This window comes from Nilaparvata lugens, chromosome 7 (genome assembly GCF_014356525.2).
Source record: "Nilaparvata lugens isolate BPH chromosome 7, ASM1435652v1, whole genome shotgun sequence".
NCBI classification, from domain to species: Eukaryota; Metazoa; Arthropoda; class Insecta; order Hemiptera; family Delphacidae; genus Nilaparvata; species Nilaparvata lugens.
This window is the reverse complement of record NC_052510.1, coordinates 15,965,856-15,991,263: the sequence shown is the minus strand read 5'-3', so window position 1 is coordinate 15,991,263 and position 25,408 is coordinate 15,965,856. Positions and strand designations below refer to the sequence as shown.

At 33.3% G+C, this 25,408-nt stretch overlaps 1 protein-coding gene across 1 annotated transcript; it reads left to right on the top strand.

Moving 5' to 3' along the window:
- The first annotated feature begins 890 nt into the window (after positions 1-890).
- LOC111058939 (nicotinamidase) lies at positions 891-14,830 on the top strand. The gene is made up of 9 exons (XM_022346526.2): positions 891-1,194; positions 4,558-4,687; positions 7,312-7,368; positions 7,702-7,806; positions 8,078-8,212; positions 8,858-8,986; positions 9,376-9,544; positions 10,862-11,004; positions 12,256-14,830. Exons 1-9 carry the CDS (start codon positions 1,130-1,132, stop codon positions 12,391-12,393), a joined length of 1,071 nt encoding a protein of 356 aa, XP_022202218.1. The 5' UTR covers positions 891-1,129; the 3' UTR covers positions 12,394-14,830.
- Positions 14,831-25,408: the final 10,578 nt, after the last annotated feature.

Sequence of the window (25,408 nt, the reverse complement as noted above, 5' to 3'; positions counted from 1 at the left end):
ATAAGTGAATGTTATTCAATTATTTATTTCAACTATTATTATATCCCAGTGAGTATACAGTCCTCGTATTTTATTGTATAACTATAAATCCTTCCTATAAAACTGAATTTCACTAAGTTGCATTCTGCATAAGTCATCTGCCCACTTATCAACTATAATACTATAAATGTAATAAACACTATACACTATTATACACTATGTATTTAAATCTATACTTTGTTTTGCTCATTTAAAATTGTCTTGATTTTCAGATTACAGGTTTATTTTTTCAACTTATTCAAGATTTATGAATATTGATTATTTATAAGGACAAAATATTATGTTGAGGGAATTACATAATTAACTCTTTGTTTTATATTGTTCTTCAAAACAGTAGGCCTTATGAAAAAATCATAAATAAGTTATAGACCTATATTATTATAAAAGTTAATATCTGACAGATGATAGTATTTTATTTCAAACAGGAACATGTTACAAACAATAGAAGAATTTTATTGAAAAATAGAAAATTCTAGTTTTTTTTTTTAATCTTTGTGTTTCTAGTTTTTTTCCAATATCTTCCTGCTTTCTCAATCTTTACCGTAGGAGAAATCTAATATTAGGAAATTGCACAGCGTTTTATGATAGTACTTCTACAGAGAGGTTAATGGTGGAGTCTATTGTTCTTGGTTTTTATATTTTTCGTCAATATAATTTCTGTTGAAATTGAAATACCGGCAGCTATAAAATTATGTATTATGGAAAAGCATTGAGAGCGAAATTAATTCAAATTTCCGCCAATTAATGGTGATCTATCGATTGTCGTTCAACTCCATCTATCGATTTTTTGACCACTTCGATACTACTTTGACAGATGTAGTTCAAGAACCGAACACTGGGAGCGCCACAGTCGGAGCATCGCTTTGAAAACCACCAGTGTGCTTGTCGGTGTTGGAATCTTGGCATTTTGCTATTTCAATTCTGCTGCTAGGAAGGTATTGATTATCAACGTTGGTGTGCTAAATTCTATCTCAGAAGAAATACTTGTAGTTCCTAGTTATACAGGAATGTCATGTTATTCTAATAGTTAATTGAAGGATTTTTAATTATATGTTTTGTTCAGTTGTTATCGGTTTTTTATTCTTTTGTTATGAGTTTTGAAAGTGAAATACCAGAAGACATGGATGCGTGTTTCTCTGCTTTTGATAAGGATGGGTAAGTAAAAATTTCTGGTAAATTATTGATATTCATCACGTTTGTTGCCCAGTTTATAAACTTGAAAAATCATTCTTCATTGATACACTTCAAATTTGATAGGTAGGTCTGTCTACGAACGGTCTTGTTGCATGTCAGAACCGGTATTATTTTATTTTTCTTACACATGATCCGGTTTTGATTTGTTGATAACTACCTACCTAGTTAAATAGCTTTTTTTATAGATTATGTATAAAAGACTGACAACTGTAGTCAATTGATGAGGAAAAACGACATAATCTCATTCAATTCATAACCTCAAAATAAAGTAAATTGCTGGAATATCCGCACCTCTCAAAGCATAATCAGTTTTTAGCTGGTGCATGTAGCATATTTATAAGAAAAAATTGCTTTAGATCACTATACAAATTTCCTCGTCTGATATTTTTTCATGTTATGTTTCTTTGTTCTCATCCAGTGTTTTCCTTGTTAGTAAGATATAAAAGCTAACCGGTTCCTATGACAGGTTTCTGGCCGCGACGCCACACGTTAACGTCCCACCTCCAAGTGGGCACCTGCTGTTTGCATATCCCATGAGGTGTGACTCGCGAGCTACTACCGACAGGCACTGCCAAGTCGGTAGGCGAGTATTATAGAGGAGTTTAGCCAGCACTGCAGTGGAACCACCCCAATTGACCGTGCACCTCGGTCGGGGCACTGTGCAGTTCCGGCGGTACGTGGGCCTGGTCGGGGCCCGGACGTATCCTCTCGTCTACAGGACAAGAAAAATACTCCTAGCCCCCAATTGTATACGTCTCCAAGGTGGGCGCTTTCACTTCCACACAGGCGCCCAAAAGGGGACGCAAGTGTTTTTGAAAGAAGCACCCATAAGAGGGGATTTTCGACATGCTAAGATGCTACTTCCAGAGACGGAGGCGCTACCCAAATCCCACATTCTGGCACATAGGTATTTCGCATGTCGATACTTTCAGAGACAGGAGTACCCTGATTCTCAGGGTCTCTCACTAGGAAACCTGGACAGCCTTCACTGTGCCCAGCTACTCCCAGAGACGGAGAATTCAGGTGACTCGGTCGAACCATGAACCTCCCATAGCCTGGAGCCTTCACCCAGCCGTACTGCCATAAGCCAGAATAGTTCCAGGGACGGAGTCACACAGTCATCACATGTGCTATTGTTCCCCCTGGTTGGTGGTTTTTCCGTTCACCATGAGAACCAGCTTCCGTGGCTGGGAGATCAAGTACTCCATTGACGGAGGGAGGAACGACCTCCAAAGTAACTATGAAAAGAGCTCCTATGAGAGGTTGCTATGACACTTCCACACTCTAGCCAAGTGCGTAGGCTACAAATGTCGTCAATCGCAAGAGTGGGGATGTCGGCTATGCCACCATTCGCCTTTACTCCGCCCGTATTGTATACACTATACAGCGAGTATAAGTGTGGCGCTGACAATATACATTTTACATTATTTATTACATTTAAATGGTGTGTGGTAATAAGCACGAATTACACAAAATAAGCTATACAAAAATGACCACCAAACAGTAGCCTTTGAGTCTTGGCAAAAAAAAACGGCTAAATACCAGATTTTGGCTGGTGTCTCACTCGAGTCACCAGCCCGGCAGCCAATCTTGGTATTTCGCTAGTGTCCCAGCGTGCTTTACATTATGCCGCCAATCTATGGCGACCCAATGGTGTCCCAATATGATAAAATACAATGAAGTAAAATGAATGAGCCTAAAATACAATTAAGTAAAATGAATGAGTTGAAAAAGTTGTATCTCTATACTGCACTTGAAGATAAGATTGTAAGCTTGAAAAAACGCTCTTACTTTTGTTTGTATGGTATACTTTTTTGAGGGTCAATTCAATTCTTTTTGAAGGTCAATTTCTCTGTTTTTGGTTGACAGTGCTTCTTCTAGACTTTTAGATGAATAAATATAAAATTGTCAAGTCTGAAAAACGTATTTTCACAATTAATCGCAATTTAGGCCTAATAAAATCTGAATTTTGGAATATAAGAGGTCAAGGTATTTTAGGTTCTCATCCAATGAAGTGATTCACTCTCAATAATTATAGAAGAGTAAGTTTTACTCTTGGTATTAGTTTCATTTAGGTCTAATTAATCAATCCAGAGTAAGAAACTAAGACACCATTAATTTTGACAGAACTCAAAAAATATGACAAAACTTACATGCGCTTCGACCCTTAAATTCCACCTCTTTATCTACGTGCACCAATGTCAGTCTATATATGCATGGTGTGAAAATGCCCCATGGCGTTACTCATTAAAACTTGTTCAACAACACACAACTCGTCAACCCATCATCATCATCACCACCACCCTATATTGCATGCTAATAGTTTAGCAACTATGCGAATGAGGAGAAACTTGGCAGCTGTTCTATTTTGGAACGGAATTATTCAAAGTCATACTTCCACATAAAAGTGAGAAATATTCAAGATAGCTATTAGCGCAAATGATGTACTAAAACGGCTCAAGACTTACTCATTATTTTGCCGTAAAATTTCTGTTGTTATAATCAGCTAGTAGGAACATGTTGAGGTGTACTTGCAATGGTGTCGGTATAATGTCAGCTACCCTTGCATGTCGCATGCGATTGTTTAGAAACTTTTCTGTTGTTAGAAAAAAAGTTGGAGCTAAAACTTGCGCCCTGATCAATTTCGACTGTATAGAACCAAGTTTGTCACTAAAACACATAATTGAATATTTTTATTCCCTCGATAGATAATTCGGGAATCACAAAAAATATTGCATATCTTGTGGCAATCAAATGGCCAGAATTTAGGGATGTACTACTAAGATGGGTAAAAAATGTATTGTCTCGGATTAAAAACTTTAGCATATAACTTATTCATTACGATTTCAAAAAGACAATCAATATTATAACTTTCAAATACCTGTATTAGTCAAATACAGTTATCAATGTGTTCTAGAAGTGTTTCACTATGTATCCATCTCTAATTTAACTCTCTTACAGCATAATTCACATTCTATATCTACATTTTCACAATTGCTCATAAGTTTTGATATTAACTTTTCAATGTCATGAAACTTGTATATTATAGTATACTCCAACTTCCTTTTATATTACAATACTTGCAGTCGCACTTCTTTAGTGCAAGCTAAGTTAAACAAATTACCGCATAAATATTATTCGAAAATTGTAGACTATTATTGGACTTAATTACGGTGGTTTTCCTTGTTGAAATAAATTAATTTTACTCAGCTGACCGTACAATATACCAATACAGTTATTTATTGTATAGGTATATCAATATGTAGTTTTATAAAATGCAATGCTATCAAGTTTGATATTTTATAGTTATTGTATATTTTTCAGAGATGGATATCTCAATAAAGGAGAGTTCGAATGCATATGTCGCGCTCTGTTCAGAAGTGATCGTGGGAAAATCTATAGCCTGGAGAAGGATCAGCTGGATGAAGTTTTCAACATTTTTGACGCCAACAAGGTAATCTGGAAAAATTCATTTTCTCTGTATACCTACAGCGCCAAAAATATTCACCCGTCATCCCTCAATAATATAAACACTACCACCCAACTTATTTATTTCAATAAATATGTCATGAATACAGTTTTTGGGACAAGACAATTTTGAATGATCTTTTTTAGAGAAACTTACTAATGTTGTTTTTATTAATATGATTTTGCTTCAAGTATCTGTTGCCGTAAGAGTAAAAATATATGTGTGAAATTTTTATAAGGCAATGCTGTAACTAATGGATCACGAAATTCTGAAAAACTAGATAAATCCGGGGAATTGCATTACTTATGTAACATGACGCTTCATATTTTCAGTATTTATTGAAAGATGAATTGGTATAATGGAAAATACATTTGATGTTATAATGCTCTATGAAGTTTGGACGTCAATTCTCCACACTGTGTAGTGTGCTCTTTGAATGAGCAAAGTAATTTCCTGAGTCAAAACATCTTTAATTCCTACTATATATAATATTTATAACATATTGCTAAATTGCAATAAATGAAATCACATACAAAGTGACCTTGAAAAATTATGCAAATTACTATCAGAGTTGAATGGAAGAAAAGGAGTTTGAGCAACAACTTCGTCCAGTGATCTTGGAAACAACTGAAAAAATTACAACAACTCATCAAATCAAAATCAAATCATCTATTGATACTGTAAAATTTATAGTCAATACATGTAAAATGTACGTTATTCTGAAAGCACCTACAATAGAGGCTCTGTAACTCCTCTGCAATACAGCATCTAATTCACCAAACTCTTGATTCAGAAATACCCATCTTTATTCCAAAAACTATAAGACAAATCCAATTTCATCCAACATAAATATTTGATTTTCTTGGGCAGGTTAACTTTCGGTTTTGCTATTTCCTTCAGTTATAACCCAACCTGACCTAAACCTCCAATAGAGTTTCTGACCCCGATTTGCAACCTGCGCCATACTGAGATTGCAGTACAGGTTACCTCAACACCTTTCGAAACAAATAAAATCCGAGCTGAACACTATTCCATCGGCTCTTCAGCCAACATAAATCAATTCCGACACCATTATCATGAAGTTGAGGCCTGTTACAAAAGGTAGGTATCTGGGTTGCATGTACAAAACCAATCCACATAAAAGCGCTAATAATAGAGCTCCAGTTCAACACTTCCATGGAGTTCCTGCTTCTTCTTCTAGTAGAGAGCAGAAAGTCAGTGCATTTGTTCCCTTATCATTATTTACAGGCTTCATTCTTTCACAGCATGCCAACCTCCTCACTTTCAGTTCGAAATAAGTTTCCTAAATGTCAAATGTTAAGGGAAGGCTGGTATCATTGTGAACAGCGGCCTTATTCTGAATGATAGCTGATTCCAATCAAGTTTCTATTGTAATGATAAAGTTAATGATGTTTAAAGTTCATATCAATTCTACATTATTCTATGGAATAAACAAACTTTAAAACTTTCCTCGCGTAGAAATTGAATTAAAGTGCAAATTTTTTCAAGTGAACAAAATTAAAATCCACAACTCATTATAATACAGCTAGTTCTAATGACACATCATTTGTAACTATTTATATGTTTCATATGAACTGTATTGTTCTATATCAGTGTAGCCTAAATATTATTCCTGTGAAATTATTTGAAAGATAGGTGTTTCTAACAACGAAGATTCGATAGGGCGTTCATCTATCAAACGTATCAGGTCTTTCCGATTTACAATTACTATCAATTGAGAGAATAATTCAATCATTCCTATTCAATGTTGTTCACTCTATCGAAATTCGATTTAAGCGCATCGATTCAACCATTAAACGTGCTTTTGTAATGTTTGAATGCTGCTCATTCAACTCCTACAAACATGCATTGCCACTTTGTACTGTTCAGTCAGCGTTTCAATGTTCAACTCAATTCTAGTATAAATTGGTTTCAAAAAATTGTCAATGGAATGAATTCGGTTTGATGTTGGTATGTTCGTGTGAGATTCTGACTACTCTCTTCAATAACCCTGAATATTAAAACATTTAGGATATTTTGTCATTCATTATTGAAAGTAAATTTTATTTAGCATTTATCAATCGTATAAAAAAAATATGGAGCTGGTCAATGATAAATTCTCAAGCTCATGAAAATGAAATATTTTCAGCTATTTTCCATAAAACATTAAATTAAACGAAAAAGCTATATTCAAATAATAACTACGTTATTCTCTAACCTTTGGTCAGTAATATTAATGTCAACGTCAACCTTGGTAGTCATCTCATTTAATATCATAAAATTTATTGTAATAAATCAACTCTGTAATTGAAATCAAATCAATATCTTTCTTGATTCCAGTTTTTTAGAACAGTACAGTTAATGCGTCCATTGCATTGGGCATCTAATTAATGATCTTCCATATTGAGCTAATAAATCGGAGCATTCTTTTGACCAAATTTGTTTCTAATATTCTAAAAGTGGAATGACAACATTATCAACTATTTTTGTTGAAATAAATGTTTGCTGATGCTGATAAAATTTAAACACTCATTGTTGAGATAAGATTTATTGATCATTAAAACAATATCAATTATGTAATCAAAATTATTGTTCTTTGTTTATTTCAGGATGATCTTTTAGATAGAGAAGAGTTTGTATTTTGCTGGAATCACTGGATTAAAACGGTAAGATTCAACTAAAATTGTTAACATTGACTGAAAATGTAGAATTTCCAAAAGAAACCAAAGATCCCAAATCAAACTAATAAAGAATTGACCACATTTTTCATAACATTTTGTATTTTTTCAATACTATTGTCAGTCACTCAGAAGGTGGGGCTCAAAAAAATCTCACCAACAATAAAAAATTGCACACTCTTTTACTGTAATTTCAAGTTAATGGAAGTAATTCTTAATATCTCAGTAGAAGAAATACAGTACCATATTTGAGTATCTAAGAATAATGAAAAATAAAATTCATAAATAGATAATATAATATAAAATTATTTATAATTTCAGATTGTGAGACCAGTTAGTGTTTTCTTGGTTGTTGATGTTCAAAACGACTTCATATCAGGGACGTTGAATATAAGTAGGTGCTCAGCTCAACAAAATCCTCTTGAGGTAACTTATTTACAATCTATGCTTGATCTAACTTTTTTTCTGTTTCTACTTTGACATGATCAATTCGAATTTAACATCTTGATATTATCAATAATTATGAAAGGTTTATGATGGTTTCAACTGATATCTTATTCCTTCATACAATTTTGCAGTAACATTTCATTAATTTTAAATCACTATCTGGGTTTTAAATAAAATTTCGACTTTGCATTTCTTATAAACTAATTCTATAATGTTAAATGTCATTGAATACTTATGGATTGTATTTCAGGTGATTGAACCAATCAATAAACTATTGGATACAGTTAACTTTGATACAGTCTTCTACTCGCTTGACTGGCACCCCACCGATCATGTATCTTTCATTGATAACATATCGCAACGGAAAGTTCACTCTTCTAGCGCGGTAGGTTTGAGTATATTTTTTTAGGAGAATGTATTTCTAAATTGTTTTATGCATTTGCAAATCAATAAAAATATTAATCTCCCCACTCGAACCCACATCGTCAACGGCAATCATAAAAAAATGTGTACTATTCATCAATATGAGTTAATTGGACATTGATATTGGTGAACCGGTAATAACCAACCTAGTTCATCATTATTCTAATAAACAAATATTTGTGACAACTACAAGTATTTTTTCCAACCACAATATCAACACTACTATTACGGAAAAATACTTATTGCTTATAGCCTTAAATAGTTTAATAATAATTATATTGTCTAATCCCGTGTGGTGTAGGATATGACATCGTTTAGTCTGTTTTAGAATTATACGATTTTGATTTTATAAAATAAAACAATGCAACCAATTATGAATTTATAATAAAAGTCTATTGTTGAATATATCGAGTATATTTTCTCTTTTATGTCTTAATATTCTGCCAGATAGCATCATTACATAATTTTAAGCTTCCTATTTAATCACTATTTCAATAACTTGAATGGAATTCAAACAATGAATATTGCACATTTCAAGTTTTAATATATATTATAATACCTAACAGTCATTGTTATATCTGAATTGTTTTATAATTGATATTTTTAGGTTTCAGCTGAGGATGCACAAACGTACGACACAGTGATCTTTGAAGGTCCACCGTTGATGAATCAGAGGCTGTGGCCACGCCACTGTGTGCAGGACTCTTGGGGGGCAGAACTTCACAAAGATCTCAAGGTATTTGCAACAACATTTTTCCCAAATTACTGATCTTATTGAATCATTGAATGAAAAGTCAACATGGCTCATTTCATGGACTATTTGATGGGGTTTAATTTTTTTAAAATAAAATGCCTTCTAAGAAATACTGAAAATTTTACCTTGTTTTCACAGAATTTAATGGTTCAAGTACCCTAGAATAAAATATGTTGCATCCATCGGATTGCCATATTAAACAATAGACATCTTGCTTCTATCATGAACTGCAATATTGTCATAACTTAGGAAGCTATAACATAAGTCAAACTATGAACAGACATATTAAGTGAAAAGCATTCATTGTTTATTTTTTGTAATTTGGATATTTCATTAGAATTGTAAAAGGGTCTTATTTGCATTTGTTATAGATAGTGGACAACTCCGTCAAAGTATGCAAAGGTACAAATCCCGAGGTTGACTCATATTCAGTATTTTGGGATAATAAGAAAATAACAAAAACGAACCTAGTAGACCAATTGGAAGAAAGGGGCATTACTGACATCTATGTCTGCGGCTTAGCCTACGATGTGTGTGTTGGTAAGTTCAACCACAATATGAACTCTGCTTATAATTAATAAAGACTACGATTATAATGATTAGTTTCAAATTAATGCTGTATCCATCTGGCAGAGAGAAGAATTATGCTGATATTATATAAATGTAAATGAACCTAATTAATTTGGAAATCCTTTCAATGGGCAAGGATTATTTATTTATTTATTCGTAGATACAATCACAAATTATATAAATATGATTAGGAAGGGACAACAGGCTTGGCCCAAAACTATTCCATTCCCAAATTTTTATTTATTCGTAGATACAATCACAAATTATATAAATATGATTAGGAAGGGACAACAGGTTTGGCCCAAAACTATTCCATTCCCAAATTTTGATAATAAATAACATGTTCGAAAAAATAGGTTACGTTTCCACTGTAAAACGTTCAAGTTCAATTTTCGTCCAAAAATATATATTATATACGTTGGAAATTTTGAATTTAGAAGAATTAAAACACCAAACTATAGTTGAATATTACACTCAATTATCACTGCACATTGAATTAATCAAGATATTTTATAAAATTTTGAAACCAAAAATATACACAACTTCTCACAGAAGAAAATACAAGAATAAATAAAATTAATTTAGTGTTAGAGTATAAGAGAAATTTCAAAGGACGGATACATGAATATTCGAGAAATTGTTATCTAAATAATTTTGTTTACTGAAATGTTCAAACATTATTGTAAGCTGATAACAATACATAAAAGCTAAAATTGATAATTCGAATTATATTTATAATCCAAAACCAATATTCATCTGAATTCTGAAATGTCTTTAGTTTTCAACAAATATATTCTATTATTTTTACCATTGATGTTTTTTCTATAATTGGCAGTACAGTAAGTACTGTGATTTGTTGAAATCAAATGTAGTTTAGCATCAATTGAATGTGAATAATAAGTTGAAGATATGTTCTAACTGAATAAGAAAGGCCTAGTTTCCTGAAACAAGATTTAATTATAATATTTTAATTTAATTGTAATTTTATTTTTGCTTGTGATTTTTTTGTGGTTTGATTTCTTTTATGTATATTGTATTGTGTTGATTGGAATAAAAATTGATTGATTGAATTCGAACCCCTACTAGATGGTGATTAAAACCCGTAAAATTAGAAAATTAGCCTCCCAATTTTTATTTACAATGAAAAATGCAATTATTGTTAATTCAATAGTCATTCAACTATAACAACTATGTTTATTTATGTTTATTGCCATTATCAAGAATCATTAACTATGTATTCGATTATTGCCTGTTATGATGTTGTATGTTTAATAATTGTTTATTTAGGTGCTACAGCTCTTGATGCGCTCAACATTGGCTACAGAACAGTACTAGTTGAAGATTGCTGCCGAGGAGTTGATCTACTCGACATTGAGAAAACTAAGAATGCACTTACCGAAAAACATTGTGTGATTGTCAACTCAAATCAGGTAAACTCTATTTAATCGCTAGAGACCAGGTCCACTAAGGGCCGGTTTCCGAGCACGGCATTTAGCTAAGTTCTAGACTCTAAACAGCTGGAGTCAGAAAATTAGCTTTCCAAAACGGGGCGAAGTCGCAGTTTTTATTTTCTCATTTCTATAATTGGAAACATTTTTCCTTGACGAAATCAAACATTTCTAAATAATTCAAAATAGCTGAAACTTTACACTATTTTCTCTTTATTTTATTTTGGTTCAATTTTCTAGTTTCTTGAAATTTAATTCAAACGTGACTTTGACAATGACTACGACTACGCCCCGTTTCCGAAAGCCAATTCTCTTACTCCAGCTGTTTAAAGTCTAGAACTTAGTCAAATCCCGAGCTCGGAAACCGGCCCTAAGTGTCAGTTTGTGAAACAAATGGTGCAGAGAAACTTTAAATAATGTAATTTTCACGAATAAATTCATAAAACTATTTGATTTCTAATGGAATGACATTTATCCAAAAGTACCTCTTCATTTTTATATATTAAATTGGAAAGATGTGCTCTCATTCGGAGTTAACAGCATGTTATGGGTGGTGCAAGGAAACGGGGATTTTTTTTTAAATGTCTATTATAAGAGTGCATTTTCCTGCTTCATTGCTCCATTCTGTAAATCATTTCCCAATGAACCTACTAAACTCTGGGCCTAATCATCTCATCATCGCACTAATTATCCCCTCTTCTACCTATAAGCAAAGGTGAAGAGATATCTTTATTGAATAAAAGGAATTCAATAGTTGCAAACACTTATTTTAATAGATAACAAGAAACTAGTGTTTGCTGTTACAGTAAATCATTATCTGCCTCTATTCCTTCCGAATCAAGAGTGTATATGTGCAATTATAAAATGAGTTGTAATACTGTAATTTACAAGCATTTGTGAAGAAATTTTAGATCAGAGAAGAATATACATAAATATATTTGTCTTGATTTAGCCTACTCTAAACATAGGTAGTCGCTTAATAACTTATCATGAGATTGTAAAAAAAACTTTTCCAGCAAATCTTATTTTAGCATAATTATTTATTCTCCAGCAAATTACAAATCATATATTTTAACATTTCAAACAGTTCAATATTGATAAAATCTGCCAGAAATGGATTTTTCTAATTCAAGATTCATTTGCTTTATGAGACGGAGCATGTGAAACTTCTTATTTACATTGCTTCAGACTTGTGCTCCATTTTTTAAAGCTTTTTCATCGGAATGTTGAAAGGTGAAAGCGATGGTGGAGGGCAGAGACCGACGTCCCGAGCTCGGCTATAAACTGGCGATCGAGCTGAGAGACAAAGTGCCAGGCTGTGAAAATGGCGGCAATTTCAAATCGGGAGACGAGCCAGACGAGACTGGCTGACCACAAGACCAGTTCGCTTTTTCTCTTACTCATGAAGAGGACGAGCAACAAGACAATAATTAATCGTAGCACCTCGCTCAATCACTCCAAGCTTATTTCGTATTATCAGCATTCCTCACTTAGCAAAAGCTAATCTAGCAACGATGCTAAACTCCATTGAAGACCATTCAGTCATTAGTATTCAAGCTTTCGTTTCTTAGATGAGGACTGGTTCTACTGGTTCAATCGTTGATAGTTCATAGAGATTAGTGTTGTCATCATGTACCTATTATTATTTAACATGTTGGAATGTATTATCAATCATTCAATGGCCTACCCTAGTCTAAGGCTACTTACTCGCTTTTATGTTTATGAATATTTTTCATAACTATCCCTATTATACTATATTGTATAATTACTGGTTTTAGTACAGGAAAATTAGGGATATGTTGTTTGACACGTCAACATCACATCCAAATTGATCAACTTGACATTTTGTATTAACATTCTGAATTTACCATTGATGGTTATAGGATTACTTTATTTTTTATCAATCAATCAGTTCTAGTTTTAATCATTGAACTAATTTATTTATTTTACCAAACATAGTCGACGCATGAGAAAAGTCCTATCAAATGGTCAATTCACCCTGTGCATTCATCGTGTTGGATCTGAAGGTCTCCGGTTCGACCTCACAGAGTCAATATTTTTTTGCTACGATTCAACTTCAAGGAAGATAATGTAATTTTGTCATTATTACCTGTTGCTGATCACGTGCTCGTATTGTTGATGAATCAACCTTTTTTCCTATCTATATTAGTTCAATTACATTCCCTTTAATTGAATAGGTTACACAAGGAAGTCTAACTCCAGCTTCTGACTTATGTTGGTTGGTTGATTGAAGAGTTATTTTGCAGTTAAGAACTCAAATTTTATAACTAGATAGGTTTAATTGAATCTCATTTAAATTAATAGGATATAATATATTTTTAATAGCCTAGTTAAACTACGGCTACCAACTCATTTTATGTTTAATAGTTGAATACACCTCTCATATCAACTAATATTTTTGTTAAGCATTTTTACAATACTATTGCAAGTAGTAACTAATATTTGTCTTTATAAAATTTTGTTTACCACTATTGTAACTGTTAACGGTTGTTGAGAATTTTCATACTGCACTTCACATCAAATGTGTGCTAAATCGACAGTCATTAATTTTATACTAGGAATCGGAGTTCTAAACTCTAGGAGTATAATATGTGTTATGTGGCATATGAAATATGTGTATAAATAAAGACGGCTAGTTATTTACTATCCTATTATTTATGGCAGTGTAATTCGAAGCACTCTCAAAAAAGTACAGTATGTCCGCATAACATGACCACAACGATAAGGAATAACCGTCCAATAAAGTGCAACCAAATTCAGTTCACCATCTAAGAAAAAGTATAAATCTGTATTTGTTTTCCCCTTACTTATAATTACATTTGGTACTTAATTTCAAACTTGTGATTTGTCTTTCTGAAAGTTACTTATGAAATTATTCATGGCATTTCAGTACTTATTATATTACAGTTCCTCATGAATTTATATCTTAAGTGAGAAATCTATCACTTTTATCACACTAGTGCATTTTTCAAGTTCAAACATTCGTGTAATGAATAACTGTTTATTCGGTGCTAGTAAAATGAGGTGCCTTGACAACTTATATAATTGAATTGTTTGCTGTATGATTGTGCATTGAATGGTTGAAATATGATCTATAGATTTACATAAAATACATACGTATGAATTAAACACCAATTTTAAGATTATACATTCATTCATCTATTGACATTACAGGAAGATTAAATAGAAAGTCCCGTTCAAACCGAACATTTTTGCATCATCTCATTACCCATACACTCAAATTCATTTAGGAATCATCAGTAAAGGATTTAAAATCGTAATCGATTTTTTTCAGAAAAAAATTACTTTTCAATCCTCTATTTTTATAGCTTTTTAATCTAATTTGATATTATAGATTATTAGGAATCACGTTTTCTAATTAAAAAAAAACATTGTTAAGTATTTTACAAAGATTTTTCATGTTTGGTTGAATTTATCGTAGTTAATAAATCATAAAAATAAGCAGAATCAACTGCTTTAGAATAGACACAATCATTAATTTGAATAAGTTTAACTAGTGTAAGACCTATCAATCTTTATTTAAAACTCCTGTTTTTGATACTTCTAGTTCTATTTCTATTCATTTTATAATTTCGTAACAAATGAAAGTATTGGTTTTTGCAAATGCTATGAATTACTCAACTTTTTTAAATTAATTTTAGCGAATGCAAAGTCTGTGAAACTCGAAGGAGTGAGAGAATCTCGTTTGTAACGTGTAACACCAAACTTTATACATTTATAGATAATAATTTATGCCTTTAGAATAAATTATATTTAGGATCTAGATGATGTAGTTCAATAACGATAGTGATACTGTAGCTGATCTAGTAATACGGTAGCTTTTAGATTTCAAACTAGTGATGGTTATTGAAGTGAATTGTGATATTGTATTATTTTATTTTGAAGTTGTTTCAAAATACGATATTATTTATAATATCTATTAGTTGAAAGTATTGAGATTAGGCCTATTGTCATAAAAATTCAATATGTTACTTGGATAAAGGTTGTTTTACTATAAGTTCCTATATTCAAGCTAATATAATAACGGGTAGTTTTCATGTAATAGATCGACATCAGCGTCAGTAAATAATTACAGTAGCTAATTGATATGTAATTTTAAATGGCCGAGTAATCCAACGTTTAAGAAAGCCACTTGATACATCAGACAAATGTATTCCATAAATCACAATTAGTTGCTTTTGTTGCTAAACATACTTAGTTTACGATTAAGCACATCAAATATGTTGAATCTCCTATTGAGAAACTCAATATTACTAGTAATGTTTGATATTAAGATGAGCCCGAAGTGTTGCCATAGTATTTTAAAAAGTAATTTCTAAAACGATTATGGTTTTAGATAACCAACACTGTAGATCTGCACTATTAATAATTTATAAAAACAATTAGCTTGGAATAATAACTATAATATCGTTTAAAAAAAATATAATTATTAATCTTGATGTGATCTACTGAGTTCAAATTAAATTGGTGAATCGATCCAGTTCCTAAGATGATAATTTATTTGAATGTGTTTTTATAGATCTTTCTCTTAGTGTATTTAATTGAGGATTCGATTGGCATATCATGGATCGTTATTATAATTATCATTGTTTTTTATTGATGTTACATGTTTGTTTCTGTCGTATTTATTAATAATTTATTAGTTGTTTTACAAGTAGATTAAATCTTTGGGAGAACTAGTGTAATATTGTAAAATCTTTTCCCTTGTATTAAAAATTCATTGTATTGATACTTTATGACTGGATCGAAAAAGGAGTAAAGAAAACAAATATTATTTTAGTCCATCTACTGGAAAATTGATGTTGACTAATACAAGATATTTTATAAGAATCTATTTACAATTTTTTACAATAATTGGTCGTTTACAGTAAATTTTATGAATTATTGTGACTAGTTCAATAAAACAATATGAATAATTAGAATTAATATTCTGAATGAAACTTTTAAAAGTGAATCTCAATTTGAAATTAGTTGAAATTGCTCCAAGTAGATAAAATACTATATAAACGCAACAGAACACATGAAGCCTTAATACAAAGAGCATTAATTCACCAGACTTTGTGCCTTGAATATTAAATACAGTAAAAATGTATCACAGCTTAGTTATTAAATCACAGTAATGCCTTAATTATACAGTACTAAATATTGTATTAAGTATCGTCCAAGTAGTTTTTAAGGAATGATGAGCTTATATATGCCGAATTTAAAGCTTTTAATAGTGAGTCTATTGATTTTATTATTATAGATGTTATTTTACTCTTACCGGAAGTTTCTATATTTCTATGTTCTCATTTTATTCTTATTCTACAAAGTTTCTTTCTATATCCATATAATTAACTATCGTATCTATTAAGATACCCTGATAACAGTCTATATTTTTCAATATATTAACTGAAAAATACAAAATTAAATTCCACTTTTATTATATTTTATACATTTATTAAATGTCCCTAGTGAAACTTATTTATAAATTTAATTTATAGGATAAGATAAACAAACTCAAATTGGAATCAAATTATAACCTTGTTATGTTTTCAAAAATGAATCGGTTTTTAATATTGTCACAATATATTTGCAGTTTTCTATTTTAAATCTGGTATTGGTAGTAATAATCGTATAAATGTTTCGGAAATGTATTAATCAACTCATTATTGTTTTCAGGTTAATGTTTATTATAATTATTGTAATAACTGTTTTATTTTGGGAAACATAAAATGTTCTAAATGTATCTAAATCTGAGGGTTTATGAAAAATATTATGATTTGGGAAATAAAATTGTTTCTAAACTAGCATCTATCTGACACTCTGATGCTTTACTACACCCCCCTCCCCAAGCCTCATCCTCACAATCCAGAGACAGACCGAAGCTAGGCCATACTTTCATATGGCTAGACACATTATTACTATGATGAACCATGATCGTGCAAATTTATTTAGCATTTTTACAAGAAAACACTGACAGGGAGAGCAAAACTAAGCATACTCCTTGTATTGTAAATGTTTTCCAATTGTTATTTTACAAGAGTGATGCATTTTTATGGGATTTCTAAATGATTTACCGAATTCCTATGAAATCAAATACTAATGTAAACCCTACATTGGAGTTATAACAATTATTATTGAACAACAATTTAAATAAGATGCTTAAAAACTTCCTAAGAGTCTTCTGCAACTGCAGATTTGAGGAAGAAAAGCTGGTAGGATTCCGATGAACGCTACTATACCTATAAAAAAAATATTTGACCGAGCAAGAGATTGAACCCAGCACCTCCTGTTTTCAGGGTTGCTGATAGCATATTATCTAGATTTTGTTCGATATATTATCATTCATTCATTAGAATTGATCAATTATCCAAAGTGGAGTTTTTACACCAATCATGGTAAATGCAACAAAATAAAATACGGTAACCCAACTACAAGCTAGCAAGTCCCATCTACACTACACCCTGATGATCGATTGAAACAATTGAGATAATACAATAGATAGAAAATGAAGCATTGACGAACCGTTTCCAAGCGAGTCGCGATGAAATTCTCTTCTTCTATAATTTGTAAAGATAGCTTCGTTGAGTCTCAAGTACAGGGAACACCTTCAATTTTTCATGAAATGCCACGATGAACGACATTTATCATACACGTCAAGAGTTCATGTCCTAGAAGAATGTTTGGAAAAATTAAAAGAATTTATTATTTGGATAGGAAATAACTGAAACCGAGTCAAATGATAGAATAAAATTATGTTATACAACTATTTACTCTCAAAAAAAATGTCGATTGGGTTGAAAACTACATGAGTCTAATACAGCGTATTACATGACCTATGTGACAAATTATTAAAATCGTCATGAGTCAAATAATACGAAATTATGAGTGGTACCTACTCTATAATCTGGGTAAATAAACCTATTGAAATGAATATTATGATAAAATGAAGTATGTATGAAATCTATCATGAAAATGTTTAATTGACAGAACAGTTTGGAAAGTAAACTCCAACACTTTATACAACATAGTGGATATAAGTTATGTAATGATGAAATGTAGAGATGTAATGTTGTAATGCTTGTTTGGACACAAATAATAACTATGTGTGATATGATTTCTTCAAAGAATGAAATATTATTAAAGGAAATCAATATTACTAATCATGAAGATCATATGTACAGTACAACATTGAAGGGAAATAATAATTGTAGAACCATACCAGGATATTGGAAAACTATCTTGCCTTATAAAAGGACGCAATGAACTATAAAAAAATGACGGAATAATGACCGTTTTTTAAAGGAATGTGTGTATTCCAACTAACACAGACATCTTGGATCATTAATAAAAACAATATAGAAACACGAAGTACCATTCTTATTTAAACATTTTAGATCGGTGAACTTTCCAATCGAAAAATAATAGTTTAAAACTTTCAACTAAAGGGAGTTTGGCAAACACTCTTCCAAACGTAGGTTTATGGTGTACGATTTAACATTAACGAAAAAATAATAATTTGAAGAACGATTTTCTTCTGGAAATGATCGACGAATAATAATTATCAATTCCAACTCGAGGCAAGCTATTACAAAGCGAGACTGAACTGAAAGAAACAGCCTACCGGCTAGTGAGCGCGACGCACTCAAGTGAAAGAAATACGAACTGAACGAGGAGCGCGCGTCCAATTCAAAAACGAAAAATGAAAACTAGAGCTGGCTCCAACATCCCCCCCGGCTGAAAAGCTATTTTCAGACAAGGCTAGAGAACAAAGAAACGAAAAAAAAACAATGAATAAACGACGAAAGAAATAAAAATAAAACAAAACGAGAATAAAACAAAAAATGCAAAAGGAAAATTATTGAGTAGGCAACGGATACAACTTTGTAGCCGGCCTTTTGAAGCGACCATTGGCGCACCGCACCATAGCCACTCGAACGACACCGTCAGCACCGGGAATACTTCCTCAATCACCCCCAGAGGCCATTTCAACGGTGCGACATTTGGTTGATCCACTAGGACGATTGTACCAACCGTGAGAGGGGTGGAATCCTTACACCATTTCACACGGGTTTGTAATTCATGTAAGTATTCTTTGCGCCAACGACTCCAGAAAGACTGAACCATTTGATTGACTAATTCAAACCGATCCAATCGATTCATTGGACGATCTTCCACATTTAACATAGGAAGGTACTTAAGAGGTGTCAAAGTGAGAAAATGAGCCGGTGTGAGGGCGAGGGGTTCACTCGGATCCGCGCTCATTTGACATAACGGGCGTGAGTTAAGTACAGCCTCAATTTGAACTAAGACAGTGTTCAATTCTTCGTAAGTCAACAACTGGTTACCAATAACTCGAAACAGGTGTGACTTTACTGATTTTATATTCGCCTCCCAAAGACCGCCGAAGTGAGGTGAACCTGGCGGGATGAAATTCCACTCAATGCTATGATCAGCAAGTTCATTCTGGAGCAGGTTTTGATATTCCTTGGAGTTCAGCATCCGTGACAATTTTATTAGCTCATCATAGGCGCCGACGAAGTTGGTACCATTATCGGAATACATGACCTTACAAGGACCTCGTCGAGCAAGGAAACGGCGAAAAGCTGATAAGAACATTTGGGTCGATAAGTCCGAAACTAATTCAATGTGAACGGCTTTAGTTGCCATACAGACAAAAAGACAAATGTACGATTTAAATATGAAAGGATTCCGACGCCTGGCCATGGTGATTCGAATGGGTCCACCATAATCAACTCCACATTGGACGAATGGTTTAGACGACAGAGTTCTACAGGCTGGCAGATTGCCCATTTTCGGCGGTGTAAGAGTGGGACGATAGTGAAAACACTTGTTACATTTTCGTACATGACTCCTTATAAGGACACGGGCTGATAAAATCCAATATTTTTGTCTCAAAATAGACGCCAATAAATGAGGTCCAGCGTGACAGTGCTTTTCATGAAAATAATCAATCAAAAGCGTGACCAATGGATCATTTTTCGGTAATATAATCGGATGACAGCTGTCATAATTCAACTCAGAATTTTGTAAACGTCCACCCACACGAATAATATCATGATCAAGAAAGGGTGACAGTTGTTGAAGATGAGAAGTACATTCTTTCCCAGCTTTCAATTCCAGTAATTCTTTCGAAAAATGAATTTTTTGTACGACTTTACACAATGTTTTTCCGCCAAATCGAAATCTAATTCATGAGGTTTAGGCAATAGACGAAGTACTTTCAATATTAACACCATGATACGCAATAGACGTTGGTAGTTGGAACAACGAGCAATTAAAAGATGAATCGAATTAATAGATGAATTTTCCGACTGTACTACAGTGACAATTGAGTGAACCTTGACCTCAGGTAGACACTCTATAGGTTCCAGATCGACCTTGACGGGCGATCACTCTCTTCTAACATTAGCCAAGAGGGGCCAGACCACCACAAATCATGATTAATTATTTCAGAAGGGGATAAACCTCTCGAAATGGGATCAGCTGGGTTTGAATTTCCTGCCACGTGTAACCAGTCGTTGATAGGACAGTCTTGAATTTTCGTAACTCGATTAGCGACGAAAGATTGCCATCTAGATGGACAGCCCCTGATCCAATGTAAGACAACAGTTGAATCCGATAATGCAACAACGCGAGTCACGTGACAACGAAGGCTCAAAACAGAGACAACAACCTGTATTAATTCAGCGAGCAAGAGCGCCGCGCATAATTCAAGCCTAGGTATGGATAAAGTCTTAGATGGCGCGACTTTTGATTTAGCGCACAACAATGTGATAGTTGCAGGTTGCATATCCATTTGAGATTTTATGTAGATCACACCACCATAACCTAAAGTCGATGCATCACAGAAACCAATGACAGTAATTTTCGAATCATTCATCACTCCTAAATGACGTGGTATGAAGAGATTGGACAATAAAGGGAACTCCTTCTGACATGTCTCCCATTGAAGCGCAATAGAGGGAGGTACTGAATCGTCCCAATCAAGACCAGCATTCCATAATTGTTTAATTAAACATTTAAGAAACAAAGTTAGGGGTGACAAGAGTCCCAAAGGATCGAAAATGCGTGCTACTACCGATAAAATGTGACGTTTGGTAGGAACAGACTGATTAGGATTCACTGAAAAACAAAACGAATCACTACCAGGTTGCCATTTCAAACCTAGGACAGCCAACAAATTTCCCATCTCGAAATCTTTAGACAAGGCCGATTTTTCATCTTCCGAGAAATCATTCATCAATTCAGGTGAATTGGAACTCCATTTAGTAAGTTCGAATCCGCCTCTCTCGAACAATTCTTTAGCCTGACTACAAAGACGATTTGCTTCACCTAAAGAAGACACACTTGTCACCAAATCATCCATAAACATGTCACTCGGAATACGAGCTTTAGCATCAGGGAAATTTTCACCTTCTTCTTGAACAAGTTGATGGACAGTTCTGAGAGCTAGAAACGGTGACTCACTCAGACCAAATACGACAGTTTTAATTCAAAAATTTGTATGGGATCATTGGACGAAAATCTCCATAACAAACGCTGAAATTTGCGACACGATTCATCGACAAGAATCTGTCTATACATCTGCTTTATATCAGCAGTTACAGCGATAGAAAATAACCGAAAATTGACTAACAGAACGAAAATATCCGTTTGCAACTTGGGGCCGATATGAAGTATATCATTCAATGATACTCCAGTAGTAGTTTTCGCGCCTGCGTCAAAGACAATACGCAAAGGCGTTGATTGACTCTGAGTTTTGATTACAGCATGATGAGGTATAAAATAACCACTTTTATCACTCTGATTTTTTATCAATTCCATGTGTCCTTGTTTGAGATAATCCAAGAGGACATCGTGATACACTAAACGCATGTTTGGATCACGTGCCAGTCGTTTCTCCAAACTGATGAGTCGACGTTCTGACATAGCATAAGAATCACCAAGACAATCAGGGGATTTTGAAAACGATAATGAGACAACGAATCTACCCGAATTTTCACGACGAACGGACGATGCAAAATCCTTCTCGCATTCCAACTCATCAGCAGTGAGTTGTTTTCCTACATCTGGAACGCTTTCCACTTCCCAAAATTTTCGAACTAACTTATCCAACGGTGATGTTAGACAAGTCATCAAACACGTTGAATTTTCTGAAGATTGAGTTAAAATAGGGGCTCTACCCATCAAAATATAACCGAAAACACTTTCCAAGGCCATCAAATAATTCGAATCAATTTCCACACGACCATTTCGGAAAATATGGGGCACTAATTCAGCTCCTATAATAGCGTCAATTTCGCTGGGAATGTGATAACTTTCATCAGCAAGTCGAAGACCAAACAAATTTGATAATTTAGAATTATCAATTTTACTAGTGGGAAGCTGTTCCATGATTTTTTCGACAACTAATGGTTCAATGGAAAATTTAACACTAGAATCGAGTCGAGATTGAAGCGTGACAAAAGTACGACCAAAAACTGATTGCGAATTTCCGCCAAAACCATTCACAATTAATTGGAAAGGAGAAATCGATAGTTGCAATTTACGACAAAGTTTACGAGTAATGAAATGACTTTGACTAGCTGAATCAACTAAAACTCTTATTTTGTGCAATCTACCTCTCTTATCAGGTACCTCGACTTGAGCAGTTGATAGTAGAACACTATACGGTGCCGACTTCGAATCGATAGAACAACAGGTAATAGTATTATTTTCTACCTTTTTCGCATCCGAATTTGATGACGAATTTGAAGCATTTCCGAAATGTAAAAGCGAATTATGCTTCTGACTACATTCCTCGCAGTTGGAAGAAGTACAATCTTTACTACGATGGGCTGGCGAGAAACATTTCAAACAGCAACCCTTCTCCTTAACAAAACGAAAACGGTCCCAAGGTGATAACTGACGAAAAAGACGACAATTGATCAATTTATGATTTGTCATCGAACATTTCAGACATTCTGATATTTTTACCGGTGATTTGGTCACTTGCGAATTCGATTGAACAACCAACACTTTGGATTTTGGTATTGGTTTCACTACTGGCTTGCATTGTTTAGACGATTCGTCATGCGGTAACGATTTAATCTGCCTTTCGATGAATGAAACAAAATCAGTATATGTGGGATCATCCTTAGTATGAACTGAAGCTTCAAATGCCTTTCGAGAAACAGGATCTAAAATTTTCAACGCTTGGAACAGAAATATTGCATCAGATACATCTTCACCTCGTAGGCGTTTTAAAGCAGTAATTGAACCACAGAACTGATCGACTATAGAAACTAAACCTGCACGAGACTCAGATTTTAGACAATTGAATTCGAAAATTTGTTTCAAGTACACATTTGAGAGTGAGCGGGGGTCATTGAACCGCTTAATTAATGCATCCCAAATAATTTCATAATTATTAGCAATAGGTGGTAGATGACGTGAAATATTAGCCGCTTCTCCAGATAGTTTGGACACCAGATATTGGACCTTTTGTTGATTTGGAATCGATTTGTTGTCATGAATCATGCATTTAAACATTTCGTAGAATACCGCCCATTTTGATTGATCTCCGTCGAACACAGGAATTTCAATTTTCGGTAAAATATTAGACGAATCCTTATTGGAAGATACAGGTTGAGCCGGGGTAGAAACACTAGGTACAACCTGACTGCGTTTTTTCAATTCACTAGCAATTGCTTCCATATGTTCGAACATTTCCATATGTGAACTACTAAATTGGGTACAAATTCCGGGTCTTTTTCCATTTCAAGCTCCTGTATTTCCATTTCAACAGCTTCATAATCCTGAACAGTTTTAAGAGTGGAACTATAGAGAATTAGAAATTGTTTAGCACTAGCTTCTTCTTTTAAAGCCTTTTTCGACAATCGAAAGTACGTTGAATACGATAGAAATATTGCTCAAGTTTAGCTCGTTTGAGCTTTAACTTCTTTTCACTCATGATTGGATATTGGAAAGGTCTTAATGATTTTCATTTACTAATTTTCGAATAAAATTACGAATGCAACAATGAACGATTTTCATTGATGATTCAAGCAAGCAAAATGATAATGTTAGTACAAATTGAACAGAGAAAGCTCAATAGACGAAGCAAGCTAAGCGATAACGTTATCAGCATTGCAAAGTAACGGTTCCGATCGGACAATAGAGATAAGAGTGAACCAACTTGATCGGCTCAATTCATAATGTACAAACAGGTTTGAACCCTAGCATGCACAAACGATTTACAATAAAATTGGATAAGTGCTTGCCAAATATTTGAATAAAAAATAGCCAATAAAATCTGGCCTGGATGACCAATGTAAACTCTAAGGTTCAACTTTAAGAAATTTATATTGATTTTAAATTGGTAATCAATAATTTTGATGTAAAGTGGACTGTATTGAATAGAAAAGAAACAAGTGATATCTCTACAGAAACAAGTACATGCAATGAATATATAAAAGAACAACTCACCGAAAATCTGCAGAGTACCTAATGTAATATTTATATTATTGAGCTTACAACTCCCAGGTAAGGTATTCAGGTGTCCCCGAGGTAGGAGATGAATCAAGGATGGTGAAAAGGCAAGCTTAATTGTCATCTACTGTTGGTAAATTCGGCTTCCATCATATAACGTTGCACATATATTTCTGACGAGATATTTACAATGTCTTTAAAGACTATAGATCGGTGAACTTTCCAATCGAAAAATAATAGTTTAAAACTTTCAACTAAAGGGAGTTTGGCAAACACTCTTCCAAACGTAGGTTTATGGTGTACGATATAACATTAACGAAAAAATAATAATTTGAAGAACGATTTTCTTCTGGAATGATCGACGAATAATAATTATCAATTCCAACTCGAGGCAAGCTATTACAAAGCGAGACTGAACTGAAAGAAACAGCCTACCGGCTAGTGAGCGCGACGCACTCAAGTGAAAGCGACCATAAGACTGGCTAAAACATGAGACGAAATCTAACACCCCCTGAAAGAGAACTATTCATTTTATCCTATCTTTTAGTAAAATAACAATGATTTCTGCATTGAATAACATCTATCTTGTCAACAAGAATCGAACTCTTTGTGAATTTAGATATGACCTACACTTTAGATTTATATAATTCTAATAATAAATTCATGGAAATTGAAGTACTTTTTTCAGTTCAACATATTCCCAAAGTTTCATGCCGTTATGTCAAGTAGTTTTCAAGTCTACAGGGAACATACAAACAAACACACAAACAGACATTCATTTTTTTATAAATAGATTTCCATTCGGCTCAAACAAAAGCCTCTCTAAATGAAGGTAGAATGATAAGGATTCAGTTCTGTTGTTTTAATA

Coding starts and splice junctions, on each gene's coding strand:
- LOC111058939 (XM_022346526.2), top strand. CDS start 1,130: ATGAGTTTTGAAAGTGAAATACCAGAAGACATGGATGCGTGTTTCTCT. Junction 7,369..7,701: donor GGAATCACTGGATTAAAACG/GTAAGATTCAAC, acceptor TTATAATTTCAG/ATTGTGAGACCAGTTAGTGT. Junction 11,005..12,255: donor TGATTGTCAACTCAAATCAG/GTAAACTCTATT, acceptor GAATGTTGAAAG/GTGAAAGCGATGGTGGAGGG.